Source organism: Taeniopygia guttata, chromosome 2 (assembly GCF_048771995.1).
Source record: "Taeniopygia guttata chromosome 2, bTaeGut7.mat, whole genome shotgun sequence".
NCBI classification, from domain to species: domain Eukaryota; kingdom Metazoa; phylum Chordata; class Aves; order Passeriformes; family Estrildidae; genus Taeniopygia; species Taeniopygia guttata.
Genome location: NC_133026.1, coordinates 152,098,948 through 152,126,379, shown reverse-complemented (window position 1 = coordinate 152,126,379; position 27,432 = coordinate 152,098,948). Strand labels below are relative to the sequence as shown.

The 27,432-nt window shown below is 59.0% G+C and overlaps 1 protein-coding gene across 1 annotated transcript; it reads right to left on the bottom strand.

The window, feature by feature from the left end:
* Window positions 1-7,894: 7,894 nt before the first annotated feature.
* Window positions 7,895-26,730, bottom strand: EPPK1 (epiplakin 1). Its single transcript, XM_072925155.1, has 2 exons — window positions 26,479-26,730; window positions 7,895-21,896 (listed from the first exon to the last, which is right to left on the bottom strand). Exon 2 carries the CDS (start codon window positions 21,859-21,861, stop codon window positions 7,975-7,977), a length of 13,887 nt encoding a protein of 4,628 aa, XP_072781256.1. The 5' UTR covers window positions 21,862-21,896; window positions 26,479-26,730; the 3' UTR covers window positions 7,895-7,974.
* Between the last annotated feature and the right edge of the window lie 702 nt (window positions 26,731-27,432).

Here is a 27,432-nt window from a genome sequence, read left to right as displayed (position 1 = left end):
TAATATAATATAATATAATATAATATAATATAATATAATATAATATAATATATAACATAATAGAAAATAATATAATATAATACTATTATTATTTGTTTGTTTGTTTATTAGGGTTTTTTTTGTATTATGTTGCAAATGTTTTAAAGTTAATTATTTAACTTTTTTGGTGGGTTTTATTATAACGCATTTTTTATAGTTTTACTTTTTAGAAGTATTTAGTTTTATTTGTCAGGTTAAGCTACTCCTCAGGGCACCTGCCAGGGTGCTGTGCCTCTGCCAGGTGGCACCTCGAGTGACAACGGGAGGCAGGGAGGGGACAGCATCACACCTGGGGACAGTTCATGTCACATCAGGAGGGACCTTCTCGCTCCCTGCAAGTTTCTGACAGGAGGGCTCAGCCAGATGGGAGCTGGGCTCTGCTCCCAGGGAGCAAGGGACAGGACAGAAGGAAACAGCCTCGAGTTATTGGGAGTTATTAGTCTATATAACACTTTATTTTTATTTTTAGATTTAGTTTTATATTTTTATTCTAGTTTCATTTTGGTTTATTTTATTCTTATTTTTATTTTATTTTTATTTTTAGTTTTAGTTTTAGTTTTGTTTTATTTTTAAATTTTTAAATTTAATTTTAATTTTAATTTTAATTTTAATTTTAATTTTGATTTATATTGTTTTGGGATATTGGGATAATATTGGGATGATGATGATGATGATGATGATGATGATGATTGTTGTTGTTATTGTTGTTTTTGTTGTTATTGTTATTTTGGGATACTGGGAATATATTTTGGGATACTGGGATATTTGTAGTAAAGGGCTGTCCAGCCCTGGCACGGCTGCCCAGGGCAGTGGTGGAGTCCCCACCCCTGGATTTAACAGAGGTGCGAATGTGGCACTTGGGGACATGGGCTAGTGGTGGCCGTGGCAGTGCTGGGGGAGCAGCTGGGGGCGATTCCCTGATTTGTGGGGGTGATTCCCCAATTCGTGGGGGTGATTCCCCAATTCGTGGGGGTGATTCCACAATTCGTGGGGGTGATTCCACAATTCGTGGGGGTGATTCCACAATTCGTGGGGGTGATTTCCTAATTTGTGGGGGTGATTCCACAATTCGTGGGGGTGATTCCCTGATTCGTGGGGGCGATTCCCCGATATGTGGGGATGGTTCCCCGATTCGTGGGGGCAATTCCCCAATTCTGTGGCACTGGATTCTGATGCTGCCACGGCTGTGCCCGTGTGGCCTCAAAGCTGTCAAGGGTTGAAAAGGGCCGGTGTTTTTTATGCTGCAAAGCAGCACCAGTGTTGGAGTTCTGTCTGCTGGAATTTTAGATTTTCTGTGCTGACAGACTCTGACCCCCAGGAGAACACTGCATTTGACCCGAGGCCGTGGAAAGGCTTCCAAAATGGAATGACAGCACCGGGATTACGGATGTGTAATACCACAGGGTGGAAAACTCACGACTTGTAACAGAGATAAGAAATAGTAAACATCTGAGTCTGAATGTGAAATACCATCTGGAGCACTTCAATCCAGACCTCGGCACACCAGGTGAAAAATGCGCATTTTATCATCGGCTCTTCGCAAATATTAAATTGAATATTGTATTATTGTATTATGGAGGGTTATTTTGTAATACTGTATTAATCCTTTTTAAGTAGTGTGTTAAGTATAGTTTTAGATTATAACATAATATTAAAATACAAACTCTGTGATATAAGATTTTTTTTACTAGCTCAAGAAAAGGGGTAAGATAATCAAGAAACTCTTGGCACAGAGATAACAGTGACAGGGCACATAAAGAGTTACAGCCTCCTTATTGGAAAAGACAAACCTTCTTCCACCTTCTCTCTGTCTTTATGGAGCCACCAGGATTAAGGGGAAGAAGTTGACAAAAACCAGAAAAATTCTTAATTTGCAAGGAATTTATGCATCATGTATGAGATGTATGAATATGCAACACTCAGGTGTGGGCGAGCCCCTGACACATTTGTGCAGCTGCTTCTCCCCGCGGCTCCACAGGGCACAGAGACGGGCACAGAGCCCTGGGATGTCCCCGTGTTCTGGTTTGAAAACAAAACCAGAGAGAGTCCAAGTCACAAATACAATCTATTAGGAAAAGTTAAAAACGAAAACAAAATATGTGCAATAATACAAAAGAAAAACCGCTGACAGAGTCAGAATACAACCTGACACCCTTTTTGGTCAGGGTGTTGGTAGCATTCCAATTTGGAATGGCTGCTGTCCTCCTGGAAATCCATTTTGAGCGTCCCAAAATCCCAGATTATATCCAGGTAGGAGTGCCTGGCTCCTCCCTCTGGGCGGAGCCTCTGGCAATGGGCTGCTGTAACTTTTGTCAGCCATTGGTGACATTCAGTAGCCCATCATCAGCAGATGTCTCCTGGGGGGAGCATTGGCTGTGGGAGGGATAAGGAGAGCTGCCCACTGAAGAGAAGCCAGCTGCCGTGCAGATGGCAAAAGGAGCACATCCTGCTTTTTTCAGTCTGGGGCACCCCACGCTCCCTGACTCACCAGCTGGTCCTGCAGCTTCCCGGGAGCCTGGCACCGGCACACCCGGGCCTGGGCACCCCGGCCCCGCGGCCTCACCTGCCGGAAGGTGTGGGAGTCGTGGCTGGAGCAGCCCTGAACCACATCAGAGGCCGGGAGATGCCTTTCTCAAGGATGTTTCAGCTCTGGGGTGTTCGGGGAGGGTTTTCCTTCAGTGACTGATTTGGGAAACCTCCGGTGTCAAAGCTCAGGTGCTGACGGCGCTCCCGGCTCCCTTCCAGCTGGTGCAGGTAATGCCTCAGGTCTGAGCTTTCCTATTTTTCAGATTCTCTTCTGCTTTAGTGTTCAAGTCTGGGCTTCACATGAGGGGATGGTGAGCTCTTCACAGAGCAGGGAGACAAAACAATTCCTTCTCTAGCTGGGGACCAAGGACACATGATCCAAATCTCAGGCCCGAGAGCATAAACAATGTGGGCTGAAGAGAGAAAAACAAGTATTGGAATTCATAACCTAAAGCTGTAACTGGACAATGAACTCCAATATGCTAATGGACCAAAACTTATAAACAAGAGACCCCGTGACCTGTTGCCCATTTCTGTGGCCATTTTGGGTTGTACTACCCAAGGTGGGTCTATTTGAGGCCTCTTAATAAATCCCTACTTTATTCTTTATCTCTGTCTAGTCTCTGTTCTGGGTCAGCCTTCACAAGGCATCACTGGGAGCATGGGTCTCTGGGGCCCTGTGGCTGCTGAGGGTGTTTTCCTGTGGAGGGTGATGCACAGAGGCTGTGACTGACGTGGGGATGGCAGCCCCTGCCCTGGGACAGCTCTCAGAAACATCCCTGAACAGGCAGAGCACGCAGAGTTCTGATTAACCCACCCCTGGGGTGGGCCAGAGTGAAACGATACTGAATGACCCCTGTGAACGTGGCTGGGGTGGTTCTAAAACAATTAGATTGTTTTAATTCCTTAAAACAAGTAAAATAAATTTAATGTAAGTGGAAAGGAAGGATGTGGCTGTTCTTGTTATTCTCTATAAAATATAGGAGTCTATATTGCTTAAGAAAATATATAAGGAGAAAAAGAAAGGAAGGAAGGAAGGAAGGAAGGAAGGAAGGAAGGAAGGAAGGAAGGAAGGAAGGAAGGAAGGAAGGAAGAACAGAAAGAGAGAAAGAGAGAAAGAAAGAAAGAAAGAAAGAAAGAAAGAAAGAAAGAAAGAAAGAAAGAAAGAAAGAAAGAAAGAAAGAAAGAAAGAAAGAAAGAAAGAAAGAAAGAAAGAAAAAGAAAAAAAGAAAGAAAGAAAGAAAAGAAAGAAAGAAAAGAAAGAAAGAAAGAAAGAAAGAAAGAAAGAAAGAAAGAAAGAAAGAAAGAAAGAAAGAAAGAAAGAAAGAAAGAAAGAAAGAAAGAAAGAAAGAAAGAAAGAAAGAAAGAAAGAAAGAAAGAAAGAAAGAAAGAAAGAAAGAAAGAAAGAAAGAAAGAAAGAAAGAAAGAAAGAAAGAAAGAAAGAAAGAAAGAAAGAAAGAAAGAAAGAAAGAAAGAAAGAAAGAAAGAAAGAAAGAAAGAAAGATAATGGAGAGGAAAGGCATCATCCCCTGTTACCCCACAGAACGAGAATCCAGAGGGTGAATTTCCATTCAGGTTCAGGAGGGGGTGTCCGGGTATTTTCCCTGGGCGGCAATTTTACGCTACTGGATGAACTGTGGATCACGGGCCAGCCTCTGGAGGAAGCCTCCGAATGAATCGGGGGCTGCTTCGGGGGTCTCTGGGGGTCTCGGGTGGTTCCTGGCCCCTTCCACTGCCGTGCCGCTGTCCGGCCCTGCTCCTCGTGCCGGTACAGCCGAGTCAGCGGTGCCTTATCAGGAGGAATCCTTCTCAGAGGATCCTCTCCTGCCTGGGGGTCTCCCTTGTCCGGCCCGAGATCAGCCGCTTAGAGCCATCGGTCCCGAGGGATCGGGGGCACGGGGGGCGCGGGGCTCAGCCGGCTTGTCCGGCAGAGTTTGGTCCGACACCCGGGGGACACCGGGAAGCAGAGAAATCCAGAGAAATCCAGAAATCCAGCCGCGGTGTGGAGCCCGAGCGCCGGCATTCCCGGGAGCGGGCTGGGGCAGCGGGAGTGACCCGGGATGGGCCGGGCAGGGCTGGACCGAGGGGAACCTGGACCCCCGGCAGGGCTGGACCCTCGGCAGGGTTTTATCCTCAGCAGGGTTCTATCCTCTGCAATGTGGGACCCTCGGCAGGGTTTTATCCTCAGCAGGGTTCTATCCTCGGCAATGTGGGACCCTCGGCAGGGTGGGACCCTCGGAAGGGTTTTATCCTTGGCACTGTGGGACCCTTGGCAGGGTTTTATCCTCATCAGGGTTTTATCCTTGGTACTGTGGGACCCTTGGCAGGGTTTTATCCTCATCAGGGTTTTATCCTTGGTACTGTGGGACCCTTGGCAGGGTTTTATCCTGGGCACGGTGGGACCCTGGGCAGGGTGGGACCCTCGGCAGGATTGGTGTCTAGACACTGTGGGACCCTCGGCAGGATTTTATCCTGGGCAGGGTGGGACCCTGGGCAGGGTGGGACCCTCGGCAGGATTTTATTCTCGGCACTGTGGGACCCTCGGTAGGATTTTATTCTCGGCACTGTGGGACCCTCGGCAGGATTGGTGTCTAGACACTGTGGGACCCTCGGCAGGATTTTATCCTGGGCACGGTGGGACCCTCGGCAGGGCCGGACCCCCGGCACCACTGCTGTCACCTGCCCGGCAGGTACCGCGGCCACCGCCCCTGCTCCGCCTCTTCCTCCGCAGCGCCGGCGCCTCCGGAGGAAAGAATAACAAAAATGTTCCCAGGAAAGAATAACAAAAATGTTCCCTATCAAAAGCCACACGGAGCCAGCCCATCCCCGCGCCCAGGGGACGGGCACGGGCAGACACGGACACGGACAAAAATGCTCTTTATTCCGGCTGAGAGGGATTGCACAACTCTGATCTCTGTGGGAAAGGGACTATCAAGTATCCTCTGCCCTGCCTCGTTGTTCCTGGGAAAAAGGGATCGGCCAGGCTTTTCCTGGTGTTCAGAGCACATGGCCTGTGGCAGGGTCCGGGAGGGAAATAATCTGGGGTGCTGGGGTGGTGCCAGAGCTGCAGGGATGGTGTCAGGGTCACTGGGGTGGTGCCAGGGGTGCGCCACAGCTGCACCCTTCCCAGGGAACTTCTTTACCATTCGGCTTCCTGGCAGCCGATTTTCCCTCGGCAGCTCTGGGGCACAGCGAGGGGAAGGATCACACTTAAGATCTGGCCCAGGTTGCCTCCAGCCACACTCCTGTTGTCCCCTGAGGCACATTGGGACACAGGTATGGTCAGAGCTCTGCTCATTCACTGCCTGCTCCAGGGGTCCCCAAGCCCCCGAGATTCCTAGAGCCTCAGCTGGGAATGGGGCGCATCTCCAGAGCTCTCCTTGGGCACTGGAGGACGTGCAGGCCTAACTGGAGCTGGTTCTGCCCAGCTGGCCGAAGATGGAGCTGCACCGCCCTTCTCTGAGGGTCAGCCATCCGTGCCACCCCCATTCCCAGGACGCAGGTGACAGGGGACAGGTCCTGACAGAATGTCCTGCTGAGAGCAGACAGGCCAAACCTTGCCCCAGAGATCATCACCTGATAACTGATAACACCCCAAAAGGTGGCTGCTCTGCCTGGGCTGGTTGAGCCTGTGCTCCCCCGCTCAGCCCACGAGGCCACCAACACCTTCAGGAGGACAGTGCCGCACACATGGCCACAGCAGTCACAGCAGATGTGGGCAGTGGCCTCTGGAGACCTGCAGACCTGTGCCAGCTCATTGTGCTTGGCTGAGCAGTCCCAAAATGTGCCCACGAGGGCTGCGCATGGAGCAGAGACAGATGTGCCCAGTGTCCCAGTGCAGGGGACTCCGTGTTGGCACCGGCACAGCCCAAGGACCCAGCACCCGCTGTTGCTGTTTGCCTCTGTGGAAGGCAGAATTGGATTTCCAGAATGAGAAAACTCCTGGGAGATGTTATTGTGGCTTCCCAGTAACTTAAGGGGGCTGTAAGGGAGATGGAGAGGGACCTGGGATAAGGACCTGGAGTGATGAGGGTGATTGGCTTCAAAATGGAAGGATGAGGGGGATTGGCTTCAAACTGGAAGAATATAGGTGTGGATTAGATATTGGAAGGAATTCCCTGTGAGGGTGGGCAGGCCCTGGCACAGAGTGCCCAGAGAAGCTGTGGCTGCCCCTGGATCCCTGGAAGAGGGATGCCCCTGAACCCTGCCAGGCTGGACGGGGCTTGGAGCAGCCTGGTACAGTGGAAGGTGTCCCTGCCTGTGGCAGGGGGCGGGATGAGAAGGCCCCTTCCTACACAAACCATTCCATGATTCCGTGATGTCTCTCCCATTAATTTGTTCCATCACTTTCTGAGCCCCTGTAATTCTCTGGGTCCCACAGCAGGTTACGGTGAGGAGTCCCACACCTCCTCTACGCTTGTTCCCAGGTATCAGCTCTACAAGCTCGTGGCCAAAAGTCCATTTTCCAGGACATTACCAGGTTAATTGAGGCAATCACCCCAAGGCAGCACATTTAGGGATGGTAAGTTTCCTTCCATTAAATAGCAGTAGAATTATTCATCCCTGAACTGCATGGAAGAGTGGCTCCAGGGCTGTTCCTCTCCTGTGGCATGTGGCTGAGTCAGCTCAGGACACGGGAGGGCAAAAGGAGCAGGAGGGAATGGAGACTCCCCTGGGGATGGATGGACTGAAAGCACAGCACAGCCATGTCCACTCCCAGCTCCTGTGAGGATCCATCCCCACAGAGCCTTCACAGGGGGAAGGAAAGCACAGAGACAGACCAAACCACTCTGGGCTGAGGCTGTTTGTGCTCCAGACACCCCCGGAAAGGCAGGACAGGCTGAGGCACGGAGAGCAAACACAGATTATGTGTTCCACGCCAGTGACACCCAACGCAAGCCTGGCATCCTGCCCACGCAGAAATCTGCTCTCCACACTGTCCTGACTTGAAAACTTGCAACCCAAATATCGTCCTGCAAAGCTTCTGGGGAAAATAGCTGGCATATGCAGAAAAAAAAAGGCAGAGAATAAAAATACCACTCACAGCAACACCCATACGGAGAAAAGACCTGCAATAAAACCTGTGTGAGGAAAAGGAGGATGACACACTTCACCAAAATGACCTGAGATAACCCAGGCTGCCTCCTCTGTTCCTGAGAGGCGACCAGGGAAAGATTAACAATGCAATGCAAGAACACTGCTCAGGGGGAGGCACTTCAAAGCCGCACCTGATGTGGGTGGGTGGTGGTAAAGAAAAGAGATCATGAAGGAAATTCCCTCACTGGGATCATAAATGGCAAAAAAATATTCAGAAAAAGAAAGACAAACACCAGCAGCAAAAGAATTATTTACAATAGTAACAATCTTCCCCAAGGTAAAAACAAGGAAAAAAATAAAATGGATTGGCAATTATTTCTGAAAAACTTGGAAGAAATAGAGCCCCGTCTCCGGGTCGGGCACACAGCGGCGCAGCAGCTGCAGGTACGTCAGGTTCTCGTGCGTGTTGGGGTCGAAGAAGCCCTTGGTGTCGTCGCCGGGGTCGGAGAGGATCTGGTTCATCTCCTGGTCAAAGTAGCCTCGCTTGTAGGCCACCTCCACGGGGACGCGGTGGCTGTGCACGGGGTCGATGATGCCGCCGGTGGCGATCTGGGCCTCGAGCAGGCGGATGCCGTGATCCCTGACGATGAGATCCTTCTTCATGGCTTGGAACAGGGAGATCTTGTCGCCCGTGTAGGGGTCGGAGTAGCCCGTCACGGCCCGCTCTGCCGACAGCAGCTTCTCGTGCAGCTCGCCGCCCACCAGCCCGGAGGACACAGCCTCGTCCACAGAGAGCTTCTGGTTCTTGACGGGGTCCACCAGGAAGCCGGTGGCCGCCTGCGCCTCCAGCAGCACCAGGGCCGTGCCCTGCCTCAGGATGCCCTTCCACATGGCCTGGTAGATGCTCATCTTCTCCATCTTGCCCGGGTGGTCCTTTGAGGGCACCAGCACGCCGGCGATGACGCCCGTGCCGTCCAGGTAGCGCTTGACCGAGGCCATTTGCGTCACCTCCTGCACCGTCCTGGCGCCCTGCACCAGGTCGGCCAGCGTGCCCGTGTCGATGATGCCCGAGTCCAGCAGGTCCGAGGCGCTCACCTGCCTCCTGAAGCCCGTGAATTTCACGCTGCTGCTGCGCTGGGCCGCCTCCTCCACCAGGAGGGTGAGCAGCTTGGCCAGCTCGGCCAGCGCCAGGCTCCCAGCTCGCAGCCGCCCCAGCAGCTCCTGACGCTTCACCTCTGACACGAGCTTGGAGAACAGCAGCTCCCACAGGGACACCTTCCTGCCGTGGAAGCCGCCTGCCGAGACCTCGACCGTGTGGGACTTGAGGGACCGCTCCAGCTCCTGCTCCAGCTTCTGTTCCTGTTCCTTCTGGGAGTTTGCAGCACTGCCGTTCTGGGTGGGTTCGGGCAGGACCTCCCTTTCTGGGGACTTGGGGGCCCCGTTGTCGCCCTGGGCCTCAGCCCTGGTGACGATGGCCGTGAGGACGTCGATCATCTCTGCAATGGTGACTGTCCCCGCCTTGTAGCGGCGCAGGAGGTCCTGGCGCCGGTGCTCGGGGACGTAGCGGGAGAAGAGGAGCTCCCAGACGGTGACGCTCTGGCCCTGGAAGAGCCCCACAGGCAGCGTGGTGCGGGCGGCCTGCAGGGCTCTGCGGGCATCCTCGCTCAGCTGGTAGAGCACAGAGCCCTTGTCCATCAGCTGCAGCATCAGCAGCCCCGTCTCCGGGTCGGGCACGCAGCGGCGCAGCAGCTGCAGGTACGTCAGGTTCTCGTGCGTGTTGGGGTCGAAGAAGCCCTTGGTGTCGTCGCCGGGGTCGGAGAGGATCTGGTTCATCTCCTGGTCAAAGTAGCCACGCTTGTAGGCCACCTCGACGGGGACGCGGTGGCTGTGCACGGGGTCGATGATGCCGCCGGTGGCGATCTGGGCCTCGAGCAGGCGGATGCCGTGATCCCTGACGATCAGCTCCTTCTTCATGGCCTGGAACAGGGAGATCTTGTCGCCCGTGTAGGGGTCGGAGTAGCCCGTCACGGCCCGCTCTGCCGACAGCAGCTTCTCGTGCAGCTCGCCGCCCACCAGCCCAGAGGACACAGCCTCGTCCACAGAGAGCTTCTGGTTCTTGACGGGGTCCACCAGGAAGCCGGTGGCTGCCTGAGCCTCCAGCAGCACCAGGGCCGTGCCCTGCCTCAGGATGCCCTTCCACATGGCCTGGTAGATGCTCATCTTCTCCATCTTGCCCGGGTGGTCCTTGGAGGGCACCAGCACGCCGGCGATGACGCCCGTGCCGTCCAGGTAGCGCTTGACCGAGGCCATTTGCGTCACCTCCTGCACCGTCCTGGCGCCCTGCACCAGGTCGGCCAGCGTGCCCGTGTCGATGATGCCCGAGTCCAGCAGGTCCGAGGCGCTCACCTGCCTCCTGAAGCCCGTGAATTTCACGCTGCTGCTGCGCTGGGCCGCCTCCTCCACCAGGAGGGTGAGCAGCTTGGCCAGCTCGGCCAGCGCCAGGCTCCCAGCTCGCAGCCGCCCCAGCAGCTCCTGACGCTTCACCTCTGACACGAGCTTGGAGAACAGCAGCTCCCACAGGGACACCTTCCTGCCGTGGAAGCCGCCCGCCGAGACCTCGACCGTGTGGGACTTGAGGGACCGCTCCAGCTCCTGCTCCAGCTTCTGTTCCTGTTCCTTCTGGGAGTTTGCAGCACTGCCGTTCTGGGTGGGTTCGGGCAGGACCTCCCTTTCTGGGGACTTGGGGGCCCCGTTGTCACCCTGGGCCTCAGCCCTGGTGACGATGGCCGTGAGGATGTCGATCATCTCTGCAATGGTGACTGTCCCCGCCTTGTAGCGGCGCAGGAGGTCCTGGCGCCGGTGCTCGGGGACGTAGCGGGAGAAGAGGAGCTCCCAGACGGTGACGCTCTGGCCCTGGAAGAGCCCCACGGGCAGCGTGGTGCGGGCGGCCTGCAGGGCTCTGCGGGCATCCTCGCTCAGCTGGTAGAGCACAGAGCCCTTGTCCATCAGCTGCAGCATCAGCAGCCCCGTCTCCGGGTCGGGCACGCAGCGGCGCAGCAGCTGCAGGTACGTCAGGTTCTCGTGGGTGTTGGGGTCGAAGAAGCCCTTGGTGTCGTCGCCGGGGTCGCAGAGGATCTGGTTCATCTCCTGGTCAAAGTAGCCACGCTTGTAGGCCACCTCCACGGGGACACGGTGGCTGTGCACGGGGTCGATGATGCCGCCGGTGGCGATCTGGGCCTCGAGCAGGCGGATGCCGTGATCCCTGACGATCAGCTCCTTCTTCATGGCCTGGAACAGGGAGATCTTGTCGCCCGTGTAGGGGTCGGAGTAGCCCGTCACGGCCCGCTCTGCCGACAGCAGCTTCTCGTGCAGCTCGCCGCCCACCAGCCCGGAGGACACAGCCTCGTCCACAGAGAGCTTCTGGTTCTTGACGGGGTCCACCAGGAAGCCGGTGGCCGCCTGCGCCTCCAGCAGCACCAGGGCCGTGCCCTGCCTCAGGATGCCCTTCCACATGGCCTGGTAGATGCTCATCTTCTCCATCTTGCCCGGATGGTCCTTTGAGGGCACCAGCACGCCGGCGATGACGCCCGTGCCGTCCAGGTAGCGCTTGACCGAGGCCATTTGCGTCACCTCCTGCACCGTCCTGGCGCCCTGCACCAGGTCGGCCAGCGTGCCCGTGTCGATGATGCCCGAGTCCAGCAGGTCCGAGGCGCTCACCTGCCTCCTGAAGCCCGTGAATTTCACGCTGCTGCTGCGCTGGGCCGCCTCCTCCACCAGGAGGGTGAGCAGCTTGGCCAGCTCGGCCAGCGCCAGGCTCCCAGCTCGCAACCGCCCCAGCAGCTCCTGACGCTTCACCTCGGACACCAGCTTGGAGAACAGCAGCTCCCACAGGGACACCTTCCTGCCGTGGAAGCCGCCTGCCGAGACCTCCACCGTGTGGGACTTGAGGGACCGCTCCAGCTCCTGCTCCAGCTTCTCTTCCTGTTCCTTCTGGGAGTTTGCAGCACTGCCGTTCTGGGTGGGTTCGGGCAGGACCTCCCTTTCTGGGGACTTGGGGGCCCCGTTGTCGCCCTGGGCCTCAGCCCTGGTGACGATGGCCGTGAGGACGTCGATCATCTCTGCAATGGTGACTGTCCCCGCCTTGTAGCGGCGCAGGAGGTCCTGTCGCCGGTGCTCGGGGACGTAGCGGGAGAAGAGGAGCTCCCAGACGGTGACGCTCTGGCCCTGGAAGAGCCCCACGGGCAGCGTGGTGCGGGCGGCCTGCAGGGCTCTGCGGGCATCCTCGGTCAGCTGGTAGAGCACAGAGCCCTTGTCCATCAGCTGCAGCATCAGCAGCCCCGTCTCCGGGTCGGGCACGCAGCGGCGCAGCAGCTGCAGGTACGTCAGGTTCTCGTGCGTGTTGGGGTCGAAGAAGCCCTTGGTGTCGTCGCCGGGGTCGGAGAGGATCTGGTTCATCTCCTGGTCAAAGTAGCCACGCTTGTAGGCCACCTCGACGGGGACGCGGTGGCTGTGCACGGGGTCGATGATGCCGCCGGTGGCGATCTGGGCCTCGAGCAGGCGGATGCCATGATCCCTGACGATGAGATCCTTCTTCATGGCCTGGAACAGGGAGATCTTGTCGCCCGTGTAGGGGTCAGAGTAGCCCGTCACGGCCCGCTCTGCTGACAGCAGCTTCTCGTGCAGCTCGCCGCCCACCAGCCCAGAGGACACAGCCTCGTCCACAGAGAGCTTCTGGTTCTTCACCGGGTCCACCAGGAAGCCGGTGGCCGCCTGCGCCTCCAGCAGCACCAGGGCCGTGCCCTGCCTCAGGATGCCCTTCCACATGGCCTGGTAGATGCTCATCTTCTCCATCTTGCCCGCATGGTCCTTGGAGGGCACCAGCACGCCGGCGATGACGCCCGTGCCGTCCAGGTAGCGCTTGACCGAGGCCATTTGCGTCACCTCCTGCACCGTCCTGGCGCCCTGCACCAGGTCGGCCAGCGTGCCCGTGTCGATGATGCCCGAGTCCAGCAGGTCCGAGGCGCTCACCTGCCTCCTGAAGCCCGTGAATTTCACGCTGCTGCTGCGCTGGGCCGCCTCCTCCACCAGGAGGGTGAGCAGCTTGGCCAGCTCGGCCAGCGCCAGGCTCCCAGCTCGCAGCCGCCCCAGCAGCTCCTGACGCTTCACCTCTGACACGAGCTTGGAGAACAGCAGCTCCCACAGGGACACCTTCCTGCCGTGGAAGCCGCCTGCCGAGACCTCGACTGTGTGGGACTTGAGGGACCGCTCCAGCTCCTGCTCCAGCTTCTGTTCCTGATCCTTCTGGGAGTTTGCAGCACTGCCGTTCTGGGTGGGTTCGGGCAGGACCTCCCTTTCTGGGGACTTGGGGGCCCCGTTGTCACCCTGGGCCTCAGCCCTGGTGACGATGGCCGTGAGGACGTCGATCATCTCTGCAATGGTGACTGTCCCCGCCTTGTAGCGGCGCAGGAGGTCCTGGCGCCGGTGCTCGGGGACGTAGCGGGAGAAGAGGAGCTCCCAGACGGTGACGCTCTGGCCCTGGAAGAGCCCCACGGGCAGCGTGGTGCGGGCGGCCTGCAGGGCTCTGCGGGCATCCTCGCTCAGCTGGTAGAGCACAGAGCCCTTGTCCATCAGCTGCAGCATCAGCAGCCCCGTCTCCGGGTCGGGCACGCAGCGGCGCAGCAGCTGCAGGTACGTCAGGTTCTCGTGCGTGTTGGGGTCGAAGAAGCCCTTGGTGTCGTCGCCGGGGTCGCAGAGGATCTGGTTCATCTCCTGGTCAAAGTAGCCACGCTTGTAGGCCACCTCCACAGGGACACGGTGGCTGTGCACGGGGTCGATGATGCCGCCGGTGGCGATCTGGGCCTCGAGCAGGCGGATGCCGTGATCCCTGACGATCAGCTCCTTCTTCATGGCCTGGAACAGGGAGATCTTGTCGCCCGTGTAGGGGTCGGAGTAGCCCGTCACGGCCCGCTCTGCCGACAGCAGCTTCTCGTGCAGCTCGCCGCCCACCAGCCCAGCGGACACAGCCTCGTCCACAGAGAGCTTCTGGTTCTTGACGGGGTCCACCAGGAAGCCGGTGGCCGCCTGCGCCTCCAGCAGCACCAGGGCCGTGCCCTGCCTCAGGATGCCCTTCCACATGGCCTGGTAGATGCTCATCTTCTCCATCTTGCCCGGATGCTCCTTTGAGGGCACCAGCACGCCGGCGATGACGCCCGTGCCGTCCAGGTAGCGCTTGACCGAGGCCATTTGCGTCACCTCCTGCACCGTCCTGGCGCCCTGCACCAGGTCGGCCAGCGTGCCCGTGTCGATGATGCCCGAGTCCAGCAGGTCCGAGGCGCTCACCTGCCTCCTGAAGCCCGTGAATTTCACGCTGCTGCTGCGCTGGGCCGCCTCCTCCACCAGGAGGGTGAGCAGCTTGGCCAGCTCGGCCAGCGCCAGGCTCCCAGCTCGCAACCGCCCCAGCAGCTCCTGACGCTTCACCTCCGACACGAGCTTGGAGAACAGCAGCTCCCACAGGGACACCTTCCTGCCGCTGAAGCCGCCTGCCGAGACCTCGACTGTGTGGGACTTGAGGGACCGCTCCAGCTCCTGCTCCAGCTTCTCTTCCTGTTCCTTCTGGGAGTTTGCAGCACTGCCGTTCTGGGTGGGTTCGGGCAGGACCTCCCTTTCTGGGGACTTGGGGGCCCCGTTGTCACCCTGGGCCTCAGCCCTGGTTACGATGGCCATGAGGACGTCGATCATCTCTGCAATGGTGACTGTCCCCGCCTTGTAGCGGCGCAGGAGGTCCTGGCGCCGGTGCTCAGGGACGTAGCGGGAGAAGAGGAGCTCCCAGACGGTGACACTCTGGCCCTGGAAGAGCCCCACGGGCAGCGTGGTGCGGGCGGCCTGCAGGGCTCTGCGGGCATCCTCGCTCAGCTGGTAGAGCACAGAGCCCTTGTCCATCAGCTGCAGCATCAGCAGCCCCGTCTCCGGGTCGGGCACGCAGCGGCGCAGCAGCTGCAGGTACGTCAGGTTCTCGTGCGTGTTGGGGTCGAAGAAGCCCTTGGTGTCGTCGCCGGGGTCGGAGAGGATCTGGTTCATCTCCTGGTCAAAGTAGCCTCGCTTGTAGGCCACCTCCACGGGGACACGGTGGCTGTGCACGGGGTCGATGATGCCGCCGGTGGCGATCTGGGCCTCGAGCAGGCGGATGCCGTGATCCCTGACGATCAGGTCCTGCTTCATGGCCTGGAACAAGGACATCTTTTGTCCCGTGTAGGGGTGGGTGTAGCCCGTCACAGCTCTCTCGGCGCTTAGAAGTTTGTTTTTCAGTTCACTGCCCACCAGCCCAGAGGACACAGCCTCGTCCACAGAGAGCTTCTGGTTCTTCACCGGGTCAATGATGAAGCCGGTGGCCGCCTGCGCCTCCAGCAGCACCAGGGCCGTGCCCTGCCTCAGGATGCCCTTCCACATGGCCTGGTAGATGCTCATCTTCTCCACCTTGCCTGGCGGGGCCTTGGAGGGCACCAGCACGCCAGCAATGCTTCCAGTTCCCTCAAGGTACCTCCTCACACTGTCCATTTTTGCTATTTCCTGTGCCGTCTCCTTTCCTTCCTGGAGTTTTTCTATTGTTTCCTCTGTAATTATTTGTGCACTCAGCAGTTCTGATGCTGTAATTTGCTGTCGGAGTCCCTGGAACCAGACATCACTTCTGTCCTCTTCTTTTTCCCTAATGATCTTTAGTATTGTCTCAATGATGCCTTGCACAATGTGCTGGGACTCCGTTTTGTATTTTTTCACCAGTTCTTTTCTTCTCTCCTCTGTGATGTACTCGGAGCAGAGAAGCTCCCACAGCGATAACACTTGTCCCTTGTATTTTCCCACAGGCACCTGTACCTTTGTGCACAAGAGGGCATTTTTCGTTTGCTCATCAATGTAGAAATAGTCGCCTTCCTTTTCCAGGACCTGCAGCAGGTACAAGCCGCTCTCCCTGTCTTTGGCACACCTCTGCAGGAGCTGGCTGTAGCTGATCTTCTCGTGAGTGTTTGGATCTTTGAAGCCTTTGCTACCATGATCTGGATCCGAAAGCAGGAGGAACATGTCCTCGTCCAGGTGCCCACGTTTGTAGGCCACCTCCACGGGCAGGCGGTGGTCATGCCAGGGGTCGATGATGCCACCAGTGGCAAGCTGGGCCTCGAGCAGGCGGATGCCGCGATCCCTGACTATTACCTTCTGTCTTACAGCCTGGAAGAGAGATATTTTACTTCCTGTTTGAGGATCTGTGTATCCCGTCACGGCTTTCTCTGCTGACAGCAGCTGCTCGCGCAGCTCGCTGCCCACTAGCCCAGAGGACACAGCCTCGTCCACGGAGAGCCTCTGGTTGTTCCGGGGGTCAAGGAGGAAGCCGGTGGCCGCCTGCGCCTCCAGCAGCCCCAGCGCACACTGCTCAGTGAGGAGGCCTTCCTTCAGCGCCTGGTAGATGCTCATCACCTCTTTCCTCAACGGGAGGAGAACCCCAGCAATGCACCCAGTGCCGTCCAGGTACCTTTGGATGGTGTCCCTCTTTGCGAGGCTGGCAAGTGTGAGACTCCCGTCATGCAGCTGATCCAGGGTTTTCTTGTCGATGATCTCAGAGTTGAACAATTCTGATACCGACACCTCCCCCCGCAGTCCTTTGATCTTGAGGGCTTCTCCTCTCCGCTCTGTGTCCTCAATGATTTTTAAGATGAGGGATATCAGCTCTTCCAGCGCTAGGGTTTTGCTTTTGTACTGCATCACTAGCTCTTTCCTTTTCTGCTCTGAGATGTAGTGAGAGCAGAGGACTTCCCAGACGGAAACAGTTTGGTCCTTAAACTTTCCAACTTTCACTTGAAGGGGCTTTGAGCGCAAAGCCTGTTTTGTGGACTCATCAATGTAGAAGTACTTTCCTCCCTCCTTTACAACCTGCAGCATGTACAACCCAGTCTCTGGGTCCTGGACACATCTCTCCAGGAGCTGCATATATGTCAGGTTCTCGTGGGTGTTGGGGTCGAAGAAGCCCTTGGTGTCGTCGCTGGGGTCGGAGAGGATCTGGTTCATCTCCTGGTCGAAGTAGCCACGCTTGTAGGCCACCTCCACGGGGACACGGTGGCTGTGCACGGGGTCGATGATGCCGCCGGTGGCGATCTGGGCCTCGAGCAGGCGGATGCCGTGGCTCTTCACAATCAGCCCTTGGTTCATGGCCTCAAACAGGGACATTGGGGCTTTGGTGTAGGGGTCAGTGTAGCCCGTCACGGCTCTCTCCGCACAGAGCAGCTTTTCAAAAATCTCCCCTCCAATCAGACCCACCTCTAACGCCTCCTCCACTGAAAACTTCTTGTTTTTCTCAGGATCGATGATGTAGCCAGTGGCTGCCTGTGCCTCCAGCAGCACCAGGGCGGTCCCTGGCCTCAGGATGCCCTTCCACATGGCCTGGTAGATGCTCATCTTCTCATTGCTTGGCTGGATAAGGACCCCTGCTATGAAATTGCTGCCCTCCAGGTACCTGCGGACAGACTCCATTTCAGTCACTTCTTTGACTGTTTTCTTCCCCTGGTTGAGCTCATCGAGGGTTTTTTTGTCGATCAGCTGGGACTGGAAGAGGTCACTGGCGGACACTCTTTTCCGCAGGCCCTTGAACTCAAATTTCTTGCCCCGTGCCTCAGTCTCTTGGATGATTGTGGTGATAATTGTTGTGATTTCCTGCAGCACTTCAGCCTTCTCATCTTTGTACTTTTGCACCAGCTCTCTTCTCTTGCTGTCTGAGAAGTATTCGGAGTTGAGGAGGTCCCAGACAGACACGGTCTGTCCCTTGAACCGCCCCACGTTGACACAAACAGTCACAGATTTCAGCACCTTCATGGTCTGCTCATCCACACAGAACATCGCGTTTTCTGACAGAGGGAGGAGCCACAGACCCGACTCAGCCTCACGAATGCACCGGTCCTTCAGCTGCTGGTAGGTCACGTTCTCCTTGGTGTTTGGGTCAAAAAAGGTCTTGGTGCTGTCATCCAGCTGTGAGAGGGTTTGGTTCAGGTGCTCGTCGAAGAAGCCGTACCTGCAGGCAGCCTGGAGCGGCAGGTGGAGGTGGTGGGTGGGATCGACGACCCCTCCCGTGGCCAGCTGGGCCTCCAGCAAGGGCACAGCCTCTGCCAGGGGGATGAGCTCCTTCCTGAGCGCTTGGCACAGGGAGATGGAGCCCCCGGTGTAGGGGTCTGTGTAGCCCGTCACAGCCCTCTCAGCCAGAAGGAGTTTCTCACTAAGCTCCTCTCCAACAACAGCTGCTCTCACAGCATCCCTCACACTGAACCTCCGGTTTGTGGCAGGGTCAGTCAGGTATCCTGTGGCTGCCTGAGCCTCCAGCAGCCTCAGAGCAACCCCAGGGAGGAGGAGATTGTTTTTCATGGCATCATAGATGCTCATCTTCTGTTTGGATGCCTCTATGAAGACCCCAGCTATGCTGCCCGTGCCCTTCAAGTACCTCTGTACACTCTCCATTGCAGCCACTTCTTCAGCAGTTCTTACACCCTGAGCCAGTTCTTCAAAAGTCTTCTGAGAAATTATGCCCGTGTCCAGCAGCCAGACCACAGGGACACTGCCCCTCAGGCCTTCCAGGGAGATCTGGGTCCTGGCTTTCATCTCCATCTCCCCCACCAGCCTGAGCACAAGAGCCACCAGCTGCTCCAGCGACAGCTCCTTCGACCGGAACTTCTCCATGAAGTCGCTCCTCTGCTCCTCGGTGAAGTACCCCGAGTGCACGAGCTCCCAGAGGGAGACTCCTTTTTCCTTCACCATGGTTTCCTTGAAAATCCGTTGGATTTGCTCATCGGTGTAGGCAGGAGCAGCTGTCTGTGCCAGAGGCAGCAAGTGGAAGCCAGAGACGTCATCCTTCTGGCAGTGCTGGATGAGCTCAGCGTAGGTCACACTCTCTTTGCTGTCCGGGAGGCAGAAGACTCTGTGGTCATCACTGGGCTTGGAAAGGGCCTTGCTTGTGTCCTCATCCAGGCAGCCTCGCTGCTGGGCTGACTCAAGGGGGATGTGGTGGCCGCACGTTGGGTCAATGATGCCTCCTGTGGCCATCTGCACCTCCATGAGCTGCATGGCCTGCTTATCCGCGATCAGGCCCTTCTTCATCGCCTGGAAAAGGGGGATCTTCTTGCCCGTGAAAGGGTCTTTATAGCCCGTCACAGCCCCCTCCGCCTGCTGCAACTTCTCGTGGACGTCGGGCCCAATGACTCCCTCCTTGACAGCCTCATCCACACAGAGCTTTTGGTTGTTCACGGGGTCAATAATGAAGCCCGTGGCAGCCTGGGCCTCCAGCAGGGGCAGGGCCACTCCTGGCACCACGATGTTCTGCTTCATGGCCTCATAAATGCTCATCCTCTGGTTGGATGGCTGGAGCACAATGCCCCCAATGCTGCCCGAGCCATAGAGGTACTTCCTGACAGAGTCCATGTGCAGGACTTGTTCTGGGGTGACGGATCCCTCCAGCACCTGCTCCAGCAGGGCCCTGTCGATGACACCGGTTTCCATCAGGTGATAAGCGCTGACGTTGCCTCTTATGGCCGGGAACTTGATGGGCGCCCATTTCTTCATCTCCTCCTCCAGCATGAGCCGGATTTGCTCCAGGCTGAGCTTCCTCAGCTGGAAGTGGTTGAAAATCTCCCGGCGCCTGCCCTCGCTGAAGTACTCGGAGTTCAGCAGGTCCCACACAGAGACCTTCTCCCCCCTCAAGCGCCCAAACCTGACGGGCAGCCAGGAGCTCCTGAACACCTGCCTGGTGGCCTCATCGACGAACTGCCGCTTCCTGCTGTTCAGAGGGAGGAGGCAGAGCCCCGTGGAGGGCTCGGTGATGCATTTCTCCTTCAGCTGCAGGTACGTCAGGTTCTCGTGGGTGTTGGGGTCGAAGAAGCCTTTGGTGTCGTCGCTGGGGTCAGACAGGATTAAATTCATCTTCTTGTCAAAGTAGCCTCGTTTGTAGGCCACCTCCACTGGGATGCGGTGGCTGTTGACGGGGTCGATGATACCACCGGTGGCGATCTGGGCCTCGAGCAGGCGGATGCCGTGGTCCCTGACGATCAGATCCTTCTGCATGGCCTGGAAGAGGGAGATCTTAGCCCCTGAGTAAGGATCTCGGTAGCCAGTGACAGATTTCTCCGCAGCCAGCAGCTTGTCGTAAACATCCGGGCCAATGACGTTTGCCCGTAAAGCCTCATCCACGGAATACCTCTTGTTGGCAGCTGGGTCAATGACGAACCCTGTGGCAGCCTGTGCCTCCAGGAGAATCAGAGACGTTCCCGGCCTGAGAAGTCCCTTCCGCTTTGCCTGGTAGATGCTGATCTTCTCCTGGGAGTCAGGGAGCAGCAGCCCCCCGATGCTTCCTGTGCCCTGCAGGTACTTCCTGACAGTGTCCATGCTGACCACTTCTTTGGCTGAAGTTTCTCCCTCCTTGAGTTTTTTGAACAAGTCTTTGTTGATAATTTCTGAGCTCAGGAGCTGGTCAGCTGTCACCTGGTCCCTCAGACCCTTGAAGGTGACATTAGCAGTGGCAGCCTTTTCCTCAACGGCGGCTCTGATGGCCTCTCCCAGTCCTGGCAGGGAGAGCATTCCTGCCAGGAACTGCTGAGCCAGCGCAGCTCTTTGCTCACCCTGGATGTAGTCAGAGAAGAGCAGTTTCCACAGGGACACTGACTTGCCCTTGAATTTCCCCACAGCAACAGGCACCTGTGTGTTTTCCAGCGCTGTCTGGGTCTCGTGGTCAAAGAAGCCCTTGAGTGTCCCCTGGGGCCCTTTGCTGCCGTCCCCGGTGAGCGGCAGCAGCAGGAGCCCCGTGCTGGCGTCGGTGACGCAGCGCTGCAGCAGCTCAGCGTAGCTCAGCTTCTCCTTGGAGCCGGGGTCGAAGAACCCCTTCACCTCCTCGGGAGGGCTGGAGAGGAGCTCTCGGGTGGCCTCGTCCAGGTACCCCCACTCACAGGCTGTCTGCATGGGGACACGGAGGTACCTGCCTGGGGCGATGACACCCCCCGTGGCCCCCTGAGCCTCCAGAAGGCAAAGGCCATGATCCCTGGGAACAAAGCCCTTCCTGATGGCTTGGAACAGGGAGAGCATTTCTCCGGTGGACGGGTCCCTGTAGCCAGTGATGGCTTTCTCAGCTGAAGACAGCTTCTCGTAAAGCTCTGGGCCAACGAGACCAACCCTGACAGCCTCATCCACTGAGTAGATTTTGTTCTTTAGGGGGTCTGTCAGGCTGCCGGTGGAGGCCTGGACTTGCAGGAGCATGAGAGCAGCACCAGGCACGAGGAGATGCTCCCTCAGTGCCTGGTAAAGGCTCTTCTGCTCCCCGGAAGGCAGAACGACACCAGCCACGCTCCGTGTCCCACGCAGGAAGTGCTGAACAATGTCATTCTCTGCCACCTCCTGGGCAGAGATTCTTCCCTCCTCCAGGCCTCTGAACACCTCAGAGCTGATGATGCCGGAGTCCATCAGGTCCCTGCTGCTCACCCTCCTCCCTCCCAGCCCCGGGAATGTGATTTGCAGCGGCAGGAGGAGGAAGCCTGAGGCTGGATCCACAACACACCTCTTCCTCAGCTCCGAGTAAGTGACCCTCTCCAGAGTGCTGGGCTCAAGGAACACCTTGCTGTCCTCATTGCCGGGGTCGGAGGCGAGCTGGCTCATCTCTTCATCCAAATATCCCTTCTCACAGGCCACATCTGCCGGGAGCCGGCCGCCGGTGGCCGGGTCGATGATGCCTCCAGTCGCCATCTGGGCCTGGAGCAGGCGAACGCCCTGCTCCCTCCCCACCAGCTCCTTCTGGATCGCCTGGTAGAGGGAGATTTTCTCCTCTGTGTAGGGGTCCACAAAGCCAGTAGCAGCTCTGTCAGCTGAGAGCAGCCTCTCCTTCAGCTCCAGCCCCACCAGCCCCGTCCGCACGGCTTCTGCCACGGGGACACGACAGCTCCTCAGCGGGTCGGAGATGGAGCCCGTGGCTGCCTGGGCCTCCAGGAGGCAGAGGGCCGAATCCAGGCTCAGCAGATGCTCTCTGGTGGCCTCATAGAAGCTCATTACCCTCTTTGAAGCCTCTATGTACACGCCTGCAATGCTGCCAGCTGTCTCCGAGGGCTCCCTGGGAGCAGTCGGCCCCGCATCCCTGCCAGCTGCTTTTTGCTGTTTGCACGGCATCACGTCCTGGCACAAGTGGTTTGTCCCTGACACGTCTTCCCTGGGAGAGCTGGGAACAGCGTGGCCATTCACTGCTGGCTTGCTCTCCATCCTCCTGCTGCACGCCTCTCACAGCTCTCAGGACTCTGCAGAGAGAGGGAAAGGTCAGTGGGAAATGAACTTCATGGTTTGCATGTTAAATACAGGGAAATCAGAAACATAAATATGCTCAGGCAGGAGGAAGTGACAGCCAGAGGCTGAGCATGCCCAAACCTGGTGTGCCATCCTGCAGGATCTGGCCAAACTCAAGGAGTCAGTGGATGAGAAGCCACATGCCCTGGCCACGTGCACTGCAACCCCCAAACTCCCTGTGCCCTGGGCTGATCCCCCAGCATGGGCAGCAGGAAAAGAGGGGGGGATTCTGCCCCTGTGCTCAGGTGAGACCCCACCTGCAGAGCTGCATGAGCTGCTGGAGAGAGCCCAGAGGAGACCCCGGAGCTGCTCCAGGGCTGGAGCCCCTCTGGAGCCAGGCTGGAAGAGCTGGGGGTGCTCACCTGGAGAGGAAAAGGCTCCAGGGAGAGCTCAGAGGCCCTTGAAAGGCCTAAAGAGGCTCCAGGAGAGCTGGGAAGGACATGGGACAAGGGGCTGGAGTGACAGCAAGGATGAATGGCTCCCCACTGCCAGAGGGCAGGGCTGGATGGGATTTTGGGAAGAAATCCTTCTCTGTGAGGGTGGTTTGGCCCTGGCACAGGGTGCCTAGAGAAGCTGTGGCTGCCCCTGGATCCCTGGAAGTTTTTCAGGCCAGGCTGGAAGGTCCCATGGAAGGTGTTCCTGCTCATGTCACAGGGTGGGACTGGATGGGCTTTGAGGTCCCCCTGCACCCAAACCATTCCATAATTCTGTGATTCTGGGGGTGCTGGCATGCAGGTCCACGTGCTCCCACATGGCTGCTGCACGAACCCCCCCTTGTCCTTCACTGTCCCCCCCTTGTCACCCTGTCCAAGCAGTGTGAGGAAGGCAGAGGCTCCATCTCAGTGTGCAGTGGTCACCAGGCCACCTCCAGGGCTACCTCAGGGTGAGATTGCACCTGGTCCAAACCTGCCCTCCTGCTTGCAAAGCTGTGGGATGCACTTGTGTCAGAGACTGAAAGAGTTCATGCCTCAAACACTGCTATAAAATTGTGCTCGTGAAGCCCACCCCTCCCTAAAGAATGCATGACTGGAATTCGGACTGAAAGTGGAACTGCTGAGATTAGATAAAGGGAAACCCATTCCTGGGGGAGAAGTAAACAAGTAAACAAGGAAAAGAATGTGAGCCAAACCCAGCAGCCGTGCTAGGAATCACCTCTGGCTTGCTGCAGTGCACAGACCCCTTTGCTGGGAGCAGGCTTGCACAGATTCCCCCGGCTGAGGTGGGGCGGGAAGTTTCGGTGTGTTGTCACCTCTGCTCGGGGGCACCGAACCCATCCTCCCTTACACAAGCTGGCCCTGGAACTCCAGCCTGGGGAAGATCACATCCCCAGACATTCACGTCAGAGGCAGCTGAGGGGTGCCTTCCTCCATCAAAGACCCCCGATGTGCCCCCAGAGTCATCCTGAAGCCTTGTGCCACAGGACTGCACAGGACAAACCCGGAGTCTGTTGTAGGGGACAATGGCAAACCCCAGGGGGGGTTTCCTACCTGGCCTGAGCCTATTAACCCACCTGTGCTTTCCAGGGGGGCCTTCACCACCAAGAGCAGCTGGAGGGGGGATCAACAGAGCACTGTTGGAATCCACAGATGGTGATGTTTTCTTTATTCTGTCACCCTCTTTTTTAGTTTCTATTTCTTCCCCGCCCTCCACCCCCCCGCATGTTTACTGTCAGATGAAACCATAATACCCATATACCCATACTATTTACTTTGGCATAGTTTGCACCTTAATTCGGGCAGAGGCATTCCTAATAACCTTATTAACTGGATCCTGACCGCTTGGACCTGTTCCCCCGGCAGGCTGGAGGGTGCCCGTGGTGGAGCACGGGCGTGCCGAGCTCCGCGGGCTGCGGTCAGCCACGGCCCCCGGGCTGTGTCCGCGGCACACGGCGGCACAGGAGCATGCCCAAACCTGGTGTGCCATCCCTGGAGCATCCCTGCCGCAGCCTCCGCAGCGCCGGTGCCAGCACCCTGCGGGAGAACGTCCTGCAGCGGGGCTGGAGCCGACTGGAGGAGCGGGAGGGCAGGTGGGATGGCTGATTCCCTCCTGAACGCCATCCCCCAGGGCAGAGCCCCAGCCCCGGGGCCGAGCGGGGGCTCTCAGGGCTGGACTGGCCCCGCAGCGGTGGGTGAGGCCACGGGCCAAGCGCCAGGTGCTGGGGGGGACCAAGGAGCCGCGCCTGCACAAGCTCCTGCAGCCCAGCAGGGCGGTCACGGCGCTGCCCACCGGGATCGCTGGACCCGGCTGCAATGACCCAGCCAAGGCAGGGCTGCCTCGAGGTACCCACCACACAGAACCCCAGAGTTCTGTGCCACACTGACCCTCCCGCAGAGGTCACTTCGAATGGGACAGCGTGGAGCAGCTCTGCCTCATCGCCTGGAGCCCATCTCCTCCCCACCCGTGTAAACCAGCGCTGGCAGCGAAAAGCACCCTGAAGGTGCCGGCGGGTGCTGTGCCCGGGCTCTGCCCGTCCCAGGAGCAGCCTCTGCAGCGGGGCTCCGTGCACTCGGCTTGGTCCCCACGCGTGCCTCCAGCTCACTCCGTGCCCCTCGGCCACGCCAGCACCTTTTCCTCACGCGTGCTCCTCCGTCCCAGGCGTGCTCCGGGCTCGCTGCCCGGCCCGGGGAAAGGTCTCGACAGGAGCCGGCTCCCTCCGCCCGGTGATGTCAGCGCGGCTCGGATCTGCCCAGGCAATGCTGTTTGTGTTCGCAGGATCAGGATCGCGCCCGGCTCCGGCGCCAAGAGGCGGGGACGGCCGGGAGGCCCCGGGGCTGCGGCGGCCTCGGGAAGCACCGGAGAGGGCAGGAGGACCCGGGGGTCTCTGCCTGCGGGGAAGGGGGGTCCTGCGAGGCAGGGCGAGGGGTCCAGCTGCTGGCTGAGAGCCGGGACAGCTTCTGCGTGCTGCAGGCAGCGGCTTCCCCACCTCTTCTGTCCCACGGGCTCGCCCCGGCTGCCCACGCCCGCTCGGGCATCCCTGTGCCAGGCTCATGCCAAACACCTGCGGGGCTGGCAGCACCTCCCACGGCCCCGCTCCTGCGGCCGGGAAAGCCGCGGCTGGCCCCGCAGCTCGCTCCTGGCCGGATGGTACCGGCTGTGCTGCCCTCGGAAGGAGCCGTGACCCACGTCACGGTGGCAGCACCGGTGCGGCTCCGGTGTCTGGAGAGCCCCCGGCAGGTCCCTGCGCGCCCCGGAGCTGAGGCGGCCGCGGACACCAGCACCGGTGCGGCTCCAGCACCCGGACAGCCCCCGGCAGGTCCCCCCCGCATGTTCCCAAAACCGAGCTGGCCACCGGCACCGGATGGAATCTGGGCCACGGGGGTGGAAGTGCACCCAAACCTGTGGAAGCTGGGGAGCTTGGGGAACCAAAGGGCCTGGGTGCTGCCCCCCGCCCCTCCCCGGGCAGGGGCAGGCGGGGGGCGCGCAGCAGGGGAAGGGCTCCGCTCCCTTTCGTCAAAAGGCGTCAGCCCCATCGGAAACTTTGAGTAACCGACTCTGCCGACGAAGGCAGCGAGATTCCTGGCAGAGGTGTTGGCACCTGCCACCCTCCCTCGGGCCACGGTCTCTCCCCGACGCGGGCAGCGCTCCCTGGCAGCCGCAGCCGCTGCTCCGTGGTTTTCGCTCTCGGCTGCGTCAGGGAACGCGCTGGCACCGGTGTGAGCCGCGGCCCCCGCACCCACGGGAGCCCCCGCACACCCACGGAGCCCCCGCGGGACAATCCGCACGTCTGCACCCGCGGGGAGCACCCGGAGACCGGCACCGGCTGCGGAGGAGGGGCTGCCGGGGGCCCCGGGGAGGGACTGGGAGAAGGGACAGGTTTTACTGGCAGAGTGCGGGACAGTGTCGGGAGAGGGTGGCGGAGGAGTTGTTTGTTGGGGCAGGGACTGCAGAGCGCTGGGAGAGGCTGGGGCTGGGGGTGGGAGCTTGGCGGGGCCGGGAGCGCCTGCAGGGTGGGGTCTGTGGGGCAGGCTGGGGGAGGGAGAGCAGCCGGGAATTTTCTGGGGCAGTGACGGAAGGTGATGGGAACAGGGAGAGCAGCCGGGGCGCGTTTTGGGGGGCCCTGCTCTGAGCGGGCTGGGGGCAGCTCAGCACCCCTTCCCGGCCAGTGCTGCCTGCCCGGCCGCCCTGGCACAGGGTCCTACCCACAGGGACAACCCACCTCACCGGGCACCGTGGGAGGGTGCTGCCAGTCCTCCTGCCCTGTGCCACTACCCGCCCTCTCCTCAGCACCCGCCGAGCCCGCCCGTGCCATCAGAGCTTCGAGGCATCACGGGCTTTTCCCGGGAGCCATCACCGGCTTTTCCCGGGAGCCATCACCTCCTGTCCTGCTCCTGGGACGTGCCGGGGTCAGGGACCGCCATCCTCCCGCCGTGCCCAGGGTGCCACAGCCCCGTGCGGCTGCTGCTCTGCGCCCGCGGTGCCACCCCGGCACCGGGAGCGCTGCCGCATTCCTGCCGTTCCGGGGATTGCCTCCGTGCCCTGCAGCCCCGGCACGGCCCGCAGTGCCCAGCCAGGGCCCTCTCCGCCCGAATCTCCTACCTGTGCACGGCGCTCACACCACGGGCTCCCCTGGCAGGTGCCTGGCGTTCCACGGCTTTGCCGCTGCGTCCTGCCCGGGACCAGAGCACCTTTAAAACCTGGCCCTTCCCCGCCCCTGAGGATGACACACCGGCCCAGCCCTTGCAGAAACTCGCGGGCCAGCCCTCCCCACGGCTCCCTCTGGGAGCTGGGGTCCCTCCTTGCAGGGGTTCACTGGTCCCAGAACGGCTGGGGTGCAGGAGGTGGCCCTGTCCTGGTGGTCCTCATCCTCTGCAGAGGAGGTGAGAGCAAAGGGCAGAGACCTTCCACCCCAGGGTCAGCACTGCCTCCATGCCCAGCAGCTCCTCATCATTCTCTCCATCACCCCCTGAACTCTCCCTGCTGCCAGCAGTGCCCCTGTGCCTCGTTGCAGGGCTGGAGCCCAGGCTGCAGGTGCAGGGCTGGTGGAACCCCAGTGTAGGCCAAGCCCTGGCACCACAGCAGATGGGGTAGAGAGGGGGACCCTTCCCTGCTTCCCCCAGTCTTGCCCACGCCCCTGTATGTGCATAAAGCCTGAATTGCCCAAAACATGCCCAAACCATCCTGTTGCTGCTTGAGTCACCCAAACATCCCTGCCCTGCCTCCGTCACCAGCTCCACACCCTCTCTCCAGACCCTGCAGCCAGCCCCACAAGCTGCTCCCGCTGCCCCCTGAGCACCCTGAGCCCCCTCCCCAGTGCCACAGGTGCTCGGTGGGCCCTGTAAGAGCAGCGGGTACCTCACAGGGCGATGAGGCCTCTGTGCCCACTGGGGCAGGGGGGCTGTGCCACAGCCTCCTTGGTACCACCCTGCAGGGCGAGGTGCTGCGGGAAGGATGCGGCGCTTGGGCAAGATGTTTACGGCGCGTGGGAGTGTGTTGTCTGGAGAGGTGCCGGTATCCAGGCACGGGCTGGCTGCCGAGCCCACGGGCACGGGC